Raw genomic sequence first — 12434 nt, forward strand, 5'->3', positions numbered from 1 at the left:
TGACATCATTCATCCTCCGACTCAGCACAGGAAATAAACGATTTTCCCTACGAGTCAAAATAACGTGAATGATCTCGGATTTGTCGGATTATTCGACCCTTTCTTTGTGGTCAAGCTGCTACAAATGACATACCTGTCAACCTCTGCCGATAACTGCCCTTATAAATGATTATGATTCCCCTTACAAACCCCCCAAAAACCTTACAAACACCGTACGACCTAAATATGACCAAAAAAGTGAGTTGTGAGAAACTCCGATGAGACATTTTTTTAAAAGTGAGTGAGTTATGACTCCACTTGAACAGGGACTAAAATAATATTGTCCTAAAGTTATGGGAACAGTTTTTCTATAAATGAAATGTCACCGGGGAGTGAAATATCTCGTAAACTTATGCTAAAGCTCCTTTTAAAAACATACACGGGATGATACGGGTTATGAAAACAGCGGTTGTCATCACACTGCCATTATTCAGTGTCATCTTGAAACTCGCTGGCTGCCATTGATGGGCATTGACATCTATTTTAAGTCATGTGATTGCAATGGTGGCTAGCCAATCGTAGGCAACCAGGAGACATAGGACAGCCATTTATGAATGTCTTTGGAAGGCGGGTGGAAACCCCAGTACCCGGAGAAAACCCACGACAGCCAAATAGGTCCAATAAAATGTACGACTCGTACGGTGTTTGTAAGGGTTTTGGGGGGTTGGTAAGGGGAATCATAATCATTTATAAGGGCAGTTATCGGCAGAGGTTGACAGGTATGACAATTGTTCAATTGGGACACAGAAAATGAGGACTTTGATGGATCTGTGGGTGATGATGACATGAGTACATTGTAAAATGGCTAAATAAAGTACAACCCAACTCAGTTTTGCTTCCGTTGCCTTTTAAAAACGTGTTTTTAGCGTGTGTCCGTATGTTTAAGCTTGTGTATGTTTTGCCATGCCTGGCTGCGTCTATAAAAACTTTGCGTCCTTTGTGTGTGTAAAACACAGAAATAGCACTCGTTACTGACACTGCGGCTAAAAATATGATGCGCTGTATAGTCGTGAAAATACGGTAATTGCAATAACGCAATTTAACGCGCCCATTCTAGACCCCCACACCTTATCGGACGTGCGCGCAGAGACGTGGGTGGCCGGCCGACGGACGGCGTCCCTCCCCAGATGTGAACGGCGGCTTCACATCTGCTAGCCATCTCGGCTCTAAAGCACCTTGTCGTTTCCGTCTCCTCCTCTTCCCGTGTCCCCCGACGTGTTTGTGCTCGCGCCGGGACGGTCTCGCCCTCGGCCGGCTGCACAGGCCTTCCATTGTCACCTCATGAAACGTGGGCCAGCTTCACTCAACTATGGCCAATGTCAATAATACTTTATTTCTGCTGTGAAACCAGCGTTTTTTAGGTTTGTATCCAAAAAATCATCACATCATCTGACTCGCCGCGCGACCATTCTATGTGAACTGCCTATTTTTGGATGGGCACTTGCGCGCGCTCTTCCCGAGGACCATATACGGACTTTTTATTCCGAGCAGTCCAAAAAAAATGGCATTTAAAGCCCCTTCAAAGCTGATATGCGGAATGCCTGATGTTGAACCAGGCAACAAAGCGCTTCATAATCCACTAAAAGTCTCAAGTATGCGCGACGGACGGAGAACGAATGTAGGTCAGAACCTTTTCCAGGCGGGCCGAGTAGATTGTGGTATCAACACTCAAAATGGAAGTTAACACTTGGGGTTAAAGGGTGTGTTTTTTCTACCAGTTGGTTTATTTGGACAAGTTGGGAGAACATTGAAAAGGTATTAGCAGAAGCGTGTTAGGTCAGACTGGCTTTTCATCGGTGCGTGTGATTGAGCCGTACACTATTACGCCAATTTTTACCTTTTATAGAACGTTCGTTGTAATACGGTGCTACCTCTTCTTACGTACATCTCTACAAACGTATTGGGGTTAGTCTCCCAAAACTCCGCTGGCCTCCCATTGGCTAGAACAAGGGTGTCAGACTCGGGTTGGTTCGCGGGCTGCGTTAACGTCAACTCCATTTGATGTGGGCCGGACCATTTTAGATATGATATTTGGATTTTTTTATATAAATGGATTAAAAGAATTGGCTTAAAATCCTTGAATATTCAGTTTTTTATAGATCTAAAACAATGTTTATTTTTGCTTTTTTTAAATATATTTTTAGATTTTACAAAATGATTTTTGAACTAAAAACACAGAAAAAATGGATTAAAAAATGACAATAATGATTTAAAAAGGGGAAAATCAGGAAATGTAATATACTCTTCATTTGAATTTGATCCTAAAAAAGAAAGTCTGCACTCATGATTTACTTTCCCGGGCCCCACAAAATGATGCGGCGGGCCAGATTTGGCCCCCGGGCCGCCACTTTGACACAAGTGGGCTAGAAAGAGAAGCGACTCCTTGATTATTCTTTGCTTTTGGTTACGGGCCCGAGAAAATGATGGTGCGATTGAAAAGAAGTCTGTTGTTGTCAAAGCGTCCACGAGCCTTGCTATTGCATTTTAGGGACATTTGGAAAAGTCCTCAAAAGGAGGCCTTGTCGGATTGATATTTCACTAAAATTAACGTCATTTTGATTGAAGTTGTAGGTGTATGTATGTTTACTCTGCTGGCAAACACTTGCTTCCTCGTTTTTCCCCTCACCTAGGCATTCACCCAATGGAAAATGTCTTTGCTTTTATCACGGGTTTATGCCAGCATCTGAAATTGCGTCCTTGTAAATGTAGATATAGTTTTGTACTAACAAAATGAAAAGTGACAGTGGAAAAACAGTGCCCAAATTGATTCAAGACTTGTTTTCACCAGTGGAATTTCGCAGCCAACTTTTGTCTTTATTTTTTGTTTGGGTTTTAAAGGAACTGGTGGTGAGGAATTTGAATACAGTACATGCTCACACCAGATTGCGGCAAAACCAATATACAGTATCAGATCAAGTATCATTTGTTTTATTATCAAAAGGAAATAAGAGAATTTGGTGAAAGTGTGGACGAGAACATTTTTTTTTTTTTTTGGAGGGGTTACTTTCTTTTTTTTTTCTTTTAACAAACTTCACTGAACGAACTGTTTGTAAACATATTTTGGTCGATTCGTACGTAAATGTGTCGCACACTTTGTGACCGGACGTTTCGTCGAAGGACGTTTGGTCCCCGGACGATTGGTCGACCGGACGATTGGTCCCCAGACGTTTGGTCCCCGGACGTTTGGTCCCGGGACGATTGGTCGACCGGACGTTTGGTCGCCCGGTTCGCTCAAATTATGAGAGAGAAAGAGAGAGAGTTTACTGTTTAAAGCGACCAACCAGGTAATCTCTTCCTCTCAAAATTATAATTATGAGAGAGAGAGAGTCCATTTTATCAAACGTCCGGTCGACGCCCCGTCTGTTCTACCAAACGTCCAGTCGAGCAAACGTCCGGGGACCAAACGTCCGGGGACCAAACGTCCGAGTGCCGTCGCACTTGCGTCCACGCTGGTCAAGGCACATATTAGTCTGAGTTTTGAGCACCTTTGCAGCCCCAAATGCATTTTTTTTGTTCCTGGGGAAAGCAGGCTTCTTTCAATAAATAACATATATAATTCCATGTTTTCTATAATTTAAATAATTTATAGATACAGTTCCTGTGGGCGCCCTGACTCCGTTGCAAAGGTTCACGTCCTGTGGCGTTTCCTGGACAGCGCACAAACGCAGGAGGTGTCGATGCGTATCCACCGCCAGCCGACTAAATTGCGAACTTGCGTCAACGCCCGCACGTAAGTCTGCGTGGTCTTGCACTGCGAGTTCCAGTTCTTGTCGTCGATTCCCCTGCAGCCTCCCTTGAAGGGCCTGGGGGTCCGGCAGCGCGTTTCGTAAAAGTATTGTTTAATATCCTGCGTGGCGCTGGTCTTGATTTTGTCCAAAACGGTGACGGGGGTCCCCCTGGTGTCCACGGCTTGACTTTTATCCGTCACCCACTGGCTCTCGCTGTCGCACACCGAGTATTCCCCGCGGTAGCTCTTGTGTTCGGTGTAGCGCTTCTTGCGGGTTTTGTTGGCGCCGCTCACAAAGTCGTCGGACACGTACAGCGGCGGCGGTTGCAGCGGCGCCCGCTCGCTCAGCAGCACTCGCGGGGAACGAAAGCGTTCGCGCTGCCTCAGGAGGTCCGAATTCAACAAGGTCACCTCGTCGGCCACGGCCACGGCGCCGCTCCGCGTCACGTTCCCGCGCTCCTCTGGAGGCGGCCCGGTGCTTTTCCCCTGTTGGCTGCGGTTCCCCCGGTTCTTGGTCTTGGTGAGGTCCGCCTGTAGTAGCTGGATGATGATGGAGTTTAAGGGGTCAGGACTGGGTTGCTGCTGTTGTTGTTGCTGCTGCCGCTGTCGCCGCTGCTGTTGTTGCCCCTGGTGACTGTTGTCCATGTTGGTTGCCTGGATACCATAGAGGTACACAAGGACCATCATGTAGAGCAGGATGGACATCACTAGATTCACCTGTAAGATCTGTAAAGAAAGACAGAGGTTGTTTGTCTGAAACTCGTGTTTCCTTCACAACTGTTTTTGAGCGTGACCGGACGTTTCATCGAAAAACGTTTGGTCCCTGGACGTTTGGTCGACCGGACGTTTGGTAGAACGGACGTTTGGTAGAATGGATGTTTGGTAGAAGGGACGTTTGGATGTCTAGGATAATAGACATCGTATCTGGTTAATTGCGTGGCATAGGGATTGATAAATGTGCCTTGTAATAAACAAATATATATTAAATGTAGTGTAGGTATGGAGGATGAGCGCTTTAGAAAATGAATGGAAGACAAGTTTTTGGTGGTCAGAGAGGGGAAAAAAAACACAAGTTGCACTTGAGTATTAGCCAAACTATGAATTTTTGTGTCATTTGATTGTAATAGGCTTTAAAAAAAACTTTGCAGCACTTTAGGCACTTTCCCACTAAGCTAATATAGCTTGACATGTGTGTTCTTTACTATGCTTTCAATGATTAGAGTCACGTTGTTTTTCATGCCGAGTAAATGCGTTGTGTACATACTGTAAATAACTCCAGTGGCACGTTTGGACAGGAAGAAGCGTCTATCTGAAGCCTTAGGGAGTTCAAAGAAAATTCCGTGCATTCGCGGGAGGTCAGGGTTTTGTGTACTTGTGTTCAATGCCAATGGTGATGATTGCTTACCAAAAATGGAGGACCATATTTATATTTCCCGATATTTTTGCTCAAATTAACAGATGTGCTAAAACTGTCAAGTATTAAATCTGATGTAGCATGTTTACCAAAAGGAAAAAAAAATACAGATCAAACAGATGTCAAACTTGCTCAAGGATAGATGAATGCCCATGTGACATTCTGATGGTTCCTGTGGTCAAACTAAATCGGGGCCAATCGGGAATGCTGGCTTTCTGGGGGGGTTTGTCGACCACCACGATGCCCCCGTGCCAGTTTTATTGTAGTCTCAATTAGCTGTGGGTGGTTTTTCTGCGGTCGTCGGGTTGTTTTGTAGTCGGTAGCGATTTGAAATCCAGATGTCTTCCTGTAAGCGGAATGTTGATGGAGTCAAATGACACTGTTGTGTCGACATTGTCAAGAATTTTGTTGGCATATCCACACAAACAAATATCATCTGTCTGTGTCTTTGTATGTTTTCTCACTTTCCCCTTCTTTTATTGTCATTTTGGGTCAGTCACAGGCTTGTAGTGTCTCCACAACTCATCATTTTATTCCTTATCATACGTTCACATCAGGCTGTATATGCTACATGGCTACAACTAGCTTTACACAATTGTCATGACTGTATCCACCGGTACTCGGACGTTTGGTCGAAAGACGTTTGGTCGAACGGACGTTTGGTAGAATGGACGTTTGGTAGAATGGACGTTTGGTAGAACGGACGTTTGGTAGAACGGACGTTTGGTAGAACGGATGTTTGGTAGAACGGATGTTTGGTAGAACGGACGTTTGGTCGAACGGACGTTTGGTCAAACATATAATAATCAGACTTTTTTTTACCATGTTGCATGCATGGGGCTTATCTATCCAATAATCTCTTAATGTTCTGTTTGGTTCGTTTTCAAAGTTATTTGCCCTCAGGTAGTATACTTTCTCAAGTGAAGGAATTTTAGAGGTGATACCGTGTGCACGGACCTTTTTTTGTGTATATGCGCAAAAGCTTTGTCGCTCTGCTTGGAAACCAAAAATCCATTTGACCTCTTTCCAGCCACAATCTCGGCTCGTTTTTACGTGGAGTCCATTAGCCAATATAAACAAGGATTTGAAACAAAGGTAGGACAATCAAATGGATGCCACAGTCTCCACATGTTAGTAAGATTGTATCATGTGGTACACCATGGCTTCAAATTCATACCCGCTAAATCACTAAATAATCACATTCTAGTTTCAGCAGGAATTTTGGTCATAAGAGAACATTATTCATTTTTTTAGCAGCATAATGACCGTTTGAGGGCTGGGAAACATTCTTATCGTCTTTGCACCGAGCAACTATGCTTTCCCAGTTTACTGGCTTGGATTGGTTTTTAGCAAACACACACACACACACACACACACACACAAAAACATTTCTTCCTCATCAACTGCTACTAATACAAATATTTGGAGTGTTGCATTTAACCTTTCGCAGCTTTGCTGGGGTTCACTCTTGAGCGTGCAGATAAGGTCAATAATGCGCTGACCCCATGATAAGGGCAAAGTGATTTAACGGCTGCTTTGGCTGCCAAGCTAGAAAGTTAAGACGGTGTAAAGTAATCAGTAATTAATTGTCACACGCAGCAGCACACCCGCGTTTATTTGAACTTTGCCGTCTAGATTTGAAGTGAGTCAGAATTGTGAATTTGAAATAGTTTCAAAAAAGATTTCATCCAATCAAATCAATAGAATAAATTCCATTTCTGATGGGCATATTGGAGCTGACTCATATTGCATGTACGGAATTAAATGCTTTAATTTTTTTCAACAAGGATGCCCCAAAACAGGAAGTTTGTGAGATGTGCTATTGACAATGATAGCGTGACCGGACGTTTGGTCGCTGGACGTTTGGTTGCCGGACGTTTGGTCGCCCGAGTGAATATAATTTTGAGAGCTGGTTTCAGCAGTAGATACAGACGCTCCCCTACTTACGAACGAGTTAGGTTCCGAACGATTGTTCATAAGTTGAATTTGTTTGTAAGTTGATTCAGTGCTATATTTTGTATTATAATTTATGTTTAAGGCCTATATAAGTATATTGAAGGTTTATATAAGTGCATTTGTATGTTTAAGGCTTGTATAAGTAACACACATTGGTTTGTACTGAAAAAAACTTTTAATAAAATGGAGAGAATACATACAGTACTGTATACATGCATTAGAGAGAGAGAGAGATTTACTAGAAACTGGCCGAAAGAAGCTATCTAATGACGATTGCAGTTTTCTTTTTCTTAATAAATGTTTTAAATAACATTGGGTGGACTTGTTAATTTGAAATACTTTTGAAAAGAAAATGTTGGTTTTTTATGTTTTGTTTTTAATGGAAAAAATAGTGAGTGGTTTTTTTTTTTATTGCCATTGGCAGCGATAAATTGGGAATCTGTTTCGACGAATGTTGTCCCCAAACAGTGGCCCAGCCCCGAGGGTGTCAAGCTTGGATATAAGGAGGGAAGGGCAAAATTCCAATCATAACAAGGAATCACGGCCTTTAGGCAGGTGAGTCATGTTGTGGTGATGTCGTGACAAAAGTAGCTGTTTGCAGGCAAATACATTGCAAACTTGAATTTCTTTGCATTTTCCAGCAACGAAAAAAAATCTTTCTTTCTTTTTCATTTAAGAAAATCGGGAGTGAGAGTTGAATCTGATTTCGGAATTGATTTTTTTGTGACCGTTTCCAAGGCATTGGGCCTTTCTTTTTTTGAAAACGGGTCATTTTATAACCCCCAATGCTTTAGGCAAACAAGATTTGGACTGATTTCTTTCTTTCCAATCCCTAAAAACAAACTCTCTTAGATAATAATCAAGAGACGGTCTTACAATTGGTCCTGAAATAGAACATTTGAACAACTAAATGAACTCTATTTACTTGCTCGTTCATTGTTTTGACTAGAAATGGACCTTTTGGCTCCGACGGGTGCCGTCACTCGGTTGGCAATGCCTTCAATGGTGTGTGCAAACACTATTGTTGATTCACTATTATAACCCAATCACCCTGTGAGATAAGGAGAAGTTAATCCAGCATCAAGCCTAATGGAATCACCACCACAGGAATAGAATTGGAAGCTCTACAGTTCATTTCACGACCGCCACGTACTTTGTTAACTTGGCAGAAAACAAACAAACAAACCAAAAAACCATGTTGAATGATGAAATTTGGCAGAAAAAATGATCATACAGACGCTCCCCTACTTACGAACGAGTTAGGTTCTGAGCGATTGTTCATAAGTTGAATTTGTTTGTAAGTTGCTCAGTGCTATATTTTGTATTATAATTTATGTTTAAGGCCTATATAAGTATATTGAAGGTTTATATAAGTACATTTGTATGTTTAAGGCTTGTATAAGTAACACGCATTGGTTTGTACTGAAAAAAACATTTGATAACATGGAGAGAATACATATAGTACTGTATACATACATTAGAGAGAGAGATTTACTAGAAACTGGCCGAAAGAAGCCATCTAATGATGATGATTGCAGTTTTCTTTTTTTCATCATAAATGATGCGGTAGCACTGTATGGCATCATTCAATTGATTTGCAAACTTTGTGCAACATTCAATATTTGGGTCCTGCTGCTCGATCTTTCTGTTTAGAAATGGTACTGACGGTCGAACGATTCAAGTTGTATTCCCGTGCAACGCTCACCACTTTCTGACGCGCATCAAGCTTCGTTATTATTGCCACTTTGGTTTCAAATGAAATGGCTTCCCTTTTCCTTGCACCTCCCTCAATAGAAGCCTTTCGCTTTTCACCAACCATATTCAATAATGGATGCACAAGATATTTAATGATACAAATGAAAAAGGTTCTTTGCGCACTTCCGCACTGCTACGAAGTGGGCAGAAGAAGGTAGATGCTGGGTGAGCTGAGCTCTCACAGCACCAGGCGTCGTCTGTATTAGCGGCGGAAAGAAGCATTACTCGGAAAAAGGCGCGCAATACAAAATTGAACATTTTTCGACATAAACACAATTTGCAGACATGTTCGTATGTACCGTTGTTCGTAACTCGAATGTTCGTAAGTAGTGGAGCGTCTTTATTGACAAAAGAACTCTATATCCCAGCAGTCACTGCGCAGTACTTTTTCTACGGGGAAAATAGTAGAGTCGGGGGCTGCTTACTGGAGTTGTGAGAGCTGTAGAGGATGGTGTACTCTATCGATTGATTTATTTTATCATGATAACAATTTTAGTATTGGTCCATATATAAAGCGCACTGGATTATAAGGCGCCTTGTCTATTTTGGAGAAACTTTTATGTGCGCCTTATAGTCGTGAAAATATGGACAGTGCCTACTTTTAGTTATTTTTATTTTTTTTAAGCGTCTGTATTTCATAGTCAGGCTCACCAATAATGTATAAAATTAAAATCCAAATTCATTTTAAAAGTTTGCCAATGTTATGACTGAAGCTGTTTTGCTTCAATTTGAACTGCCAATGATTGCTGCCGTCCCTACCAGTCCAAATGCTTTGGACAATGGCAGTGAACAGAATTTCAAATGAAAGTTAAGTAGTTGCACATGTCTGTTGATTTCTTCTCATCCCACTCTGCGATGAAACCGCGTTTTGTTTTCTTCACCAACGGACTCATAAAATGGGACCGAGTGGGAAGAAGACCCACAAAAAGCACGAATCTCCCGGTCGCTCAGCTGGTATCCATTTGTATTCCTTCAAGAGAAAGACGCCAAGCCCAGACTTCTATAAGAGTCACATTTAGACTTCAATATTTAGCTTGGTAGAGATTAAAGTTAGGATTAGTTTTATTTTAAGGTTCGGGTTAAAACCAAATGGCAGGACAAGCAAGGATTAGGCCTGGGGGGGTGGGGGGCGGGGGGGTTGGAGGTGCAAGTGCATGCTTGACACACTGGGCAGCGAATCGCGCCCCGCCGGCCGTCAGAACATCTGTCCGCTCAAATATCAAAGCCGACTCGCACGTCTTCGCCAATCGCCGATCCGGGGCCGTAAAAGTCAGGGCTATGGAGTGGATTGTTTTGGACGGAAAAGCAGATTAGCGATAGTCGTTTCTAGTGACGTGTCAGGAATGTGCAACCTCAACATGAAACGGCTCCATTCTTATCCACCAAATCGATAGAATCAAAAAAATAACACGGGTTCTGATCATTATTCGCTTTGAACTTTATCTCCAGGGTGCTTAAATTGGTGTAGAAAAGTAGGCACTCGGTTATAACTCATGTTTGCATAGAAAGCTGGTTGCCATGTGCTTCATCAAACTTGTACAAACCATAAAAATGTGTGGCAGGTAAACACGCCGCTGGAAGGATAAACTATGGCAGAGCCCTCCTCTAAGATTGCAACCGCAACAAAAAAAAACGAGCGAGGCTCAAGCTAAGGCTTCTGACCTCACAGATGGGGTTCTAGATGAGACTGCTTCACTAACATCACATCACAACCCATGATTTTGTTTCCACCATTATTCCAGGTTCAGATCCATTTGCCCTCTAAGTGACTTTTTTCTGAGAACAGGAATTCTCATTGTACCATTGTCATACCTGTCAACCTCTGCCGACAACTGCCCTTATAAATGATTATGATTCCCCTTACAAACCCCCCAAAAACCTTACAAACACCGTACGACTCGTACGACTCGTACGGTGTTTGTAAGGAACACAGTTAAAGTGACTAGTAGCAGCTGTCCTCCGCTAGAACGTAATAGCACCTTAGAGTGCATCGAATGTCTTGTAAAGGCACGGGTGTCAAAGTGGCGGCCCGGGGCCAGATCTTGCCCGCCGCATGGTTTTCTGTGGCCCGCAAAAGTCAATTACGTGTACTGACATCAGGTTCTATGGGGAAATTCAAATGAATGAAAAAAAAAAAAAAAAAAAGGGGGATTTAAACGTGATCATTAAGAACTATGGGTGTCATGTTTGTGTTTCGCTAATACCTAATATGTTGAATTGAACGCTTTTCTGACATTATACAAGTATGATGACATTTAAAGCTTTAGAGCACATGTGTCAAAGTGGCAGACCGGGGCCAAATCTGGCCCGCCGCATCATTTTGTGTGGCCGGGAAAGTAAATCATGAGTGCCGACTTTCTGTTTTACTATCAAATTAAAATGAAGAGTATAGATGTATATTCAATTTCCTGATTTTCCCCCTTTTAAATCAATAATTGTCATTTTTTAATCCATTTTTTCTGTATTTTTAGTTCAAAGATCATTTTGTAAAATCTAAAAATATATTTAAAAAAAGCTAAAATAAACATTGTTTAGATCTATAAAAAAACTGAATATTCAGGGCTCTTAATCCAATTCTTTTAATCCATTTATTTTAAAAAATCTAAATATTGTATCTAAAATGGTCCGGCCCTCATCAAATCGAGTTGACGTTAATGCGGCCCGCGAACCAACCCGAGTCTGACACCCTTGGTCTAGTTAGTAGACCCTAACCGCCCTCTGAATAAACATTTTGTACCCCCCTATAAAGTTGAGAGTGGCGCATCCCTCGGTCATCCCAAATCCCAGCAGCGTTTGCATCCAAGCGGCGACTGCAACAGCTGTTTTAGCAGATGCGCTCGAGTATTCTGACAATCACACCTGCAAAACTAAAACATCCAGGCCATCATTATCTTAAAAAAACAACAACAACAACAACAGTCTGAATAGCTAAAATAATAATAAATCCCAAAAATATATACACTAGCCCAAATCTCTAAAGTTCTAGTGACACCTGCAGTGTTTTGAGTATCAAATGAACAACGTGAATGGGCTTCATATTTCCAAAAATACAAGGCCGCTCCACTCCCTAAAACACGTCCACACGCCTTTGCACACAGCTCCAGGGAACTCCAGTAATATTGATGCGCAACTTAAAGAAACCCAACCCTCTACCTGCACAAAGACGGGGCGGATCTCTCCTCTCCTCCCCGCCTCGTCTCGTTTGCTCCCCGTGGAAGCCGACGTTCCGATACCGCTAAATATTGACTCTGGGAAGCCTCTTTTGCACCCCCACCCCTCCCCTTGGGTGCCAAGTTGAGGTCATTCCAAAGTTTGTACAACACGACTATCATCTGAAATAAAAGCCAAGACGTCCTACCGTAATAAAGGTAACCATAGCATCGGCCGGTCAGTATCCGACAGAGTCGACATGAAGGTGACTTAATTCTCGGACGGAATCCTTTGGCGAAAAGTTGGCTCTCGACGAGGAGGCCCGTGGACTGCCTGCGCGCCACCGCCGACACACTGCTTCTGGGATTCTGGGAGGGAAGGAGAGGATCAGGG

At 42.6% G+C, this 12434-nt stretch overlaps 1 protein-coding gene across 1 annotated transcript; it reads right to left on the minus strand.

Moving 5' to 3' along the window:
* Positions 1-3480: 3480 nt before the first annotated feature.
* Positions 3481-12434, minus strand: ntf3 (neurotrophin 3). Its single transcript, XM_077594044.1, has 2 exons — positions 12250-12434; positions 3481-4492 (listed from the first exon to the last, which is right to left on the minus strand). Exons 1-2 carry the CDS (start codon positions 12265-12267, stop codon positions 3668-3670), a joined length of 843 nt encoding a protein of 280 aa, XP_077450170.1. The 5' UTR covers positions 12268-12434; the 3' UTR covers positions 3481-3667.

Source organism: Stigmatopora argus, chromosome 23 (genome assembly GCF_051989625.1).
Source record: "Stigmatopora argus isolate UIUO_Sarg chromosome 23, RoL_Sarg_1.0, whole genome shotgun sequence".
Taxonomy (NCBI): Eukaryota; Metazoa; Chordata; class Actinopteri; order Syngnathiformes; family Syngnathidae; genus Stigmatopora; species Stigmatopora argus.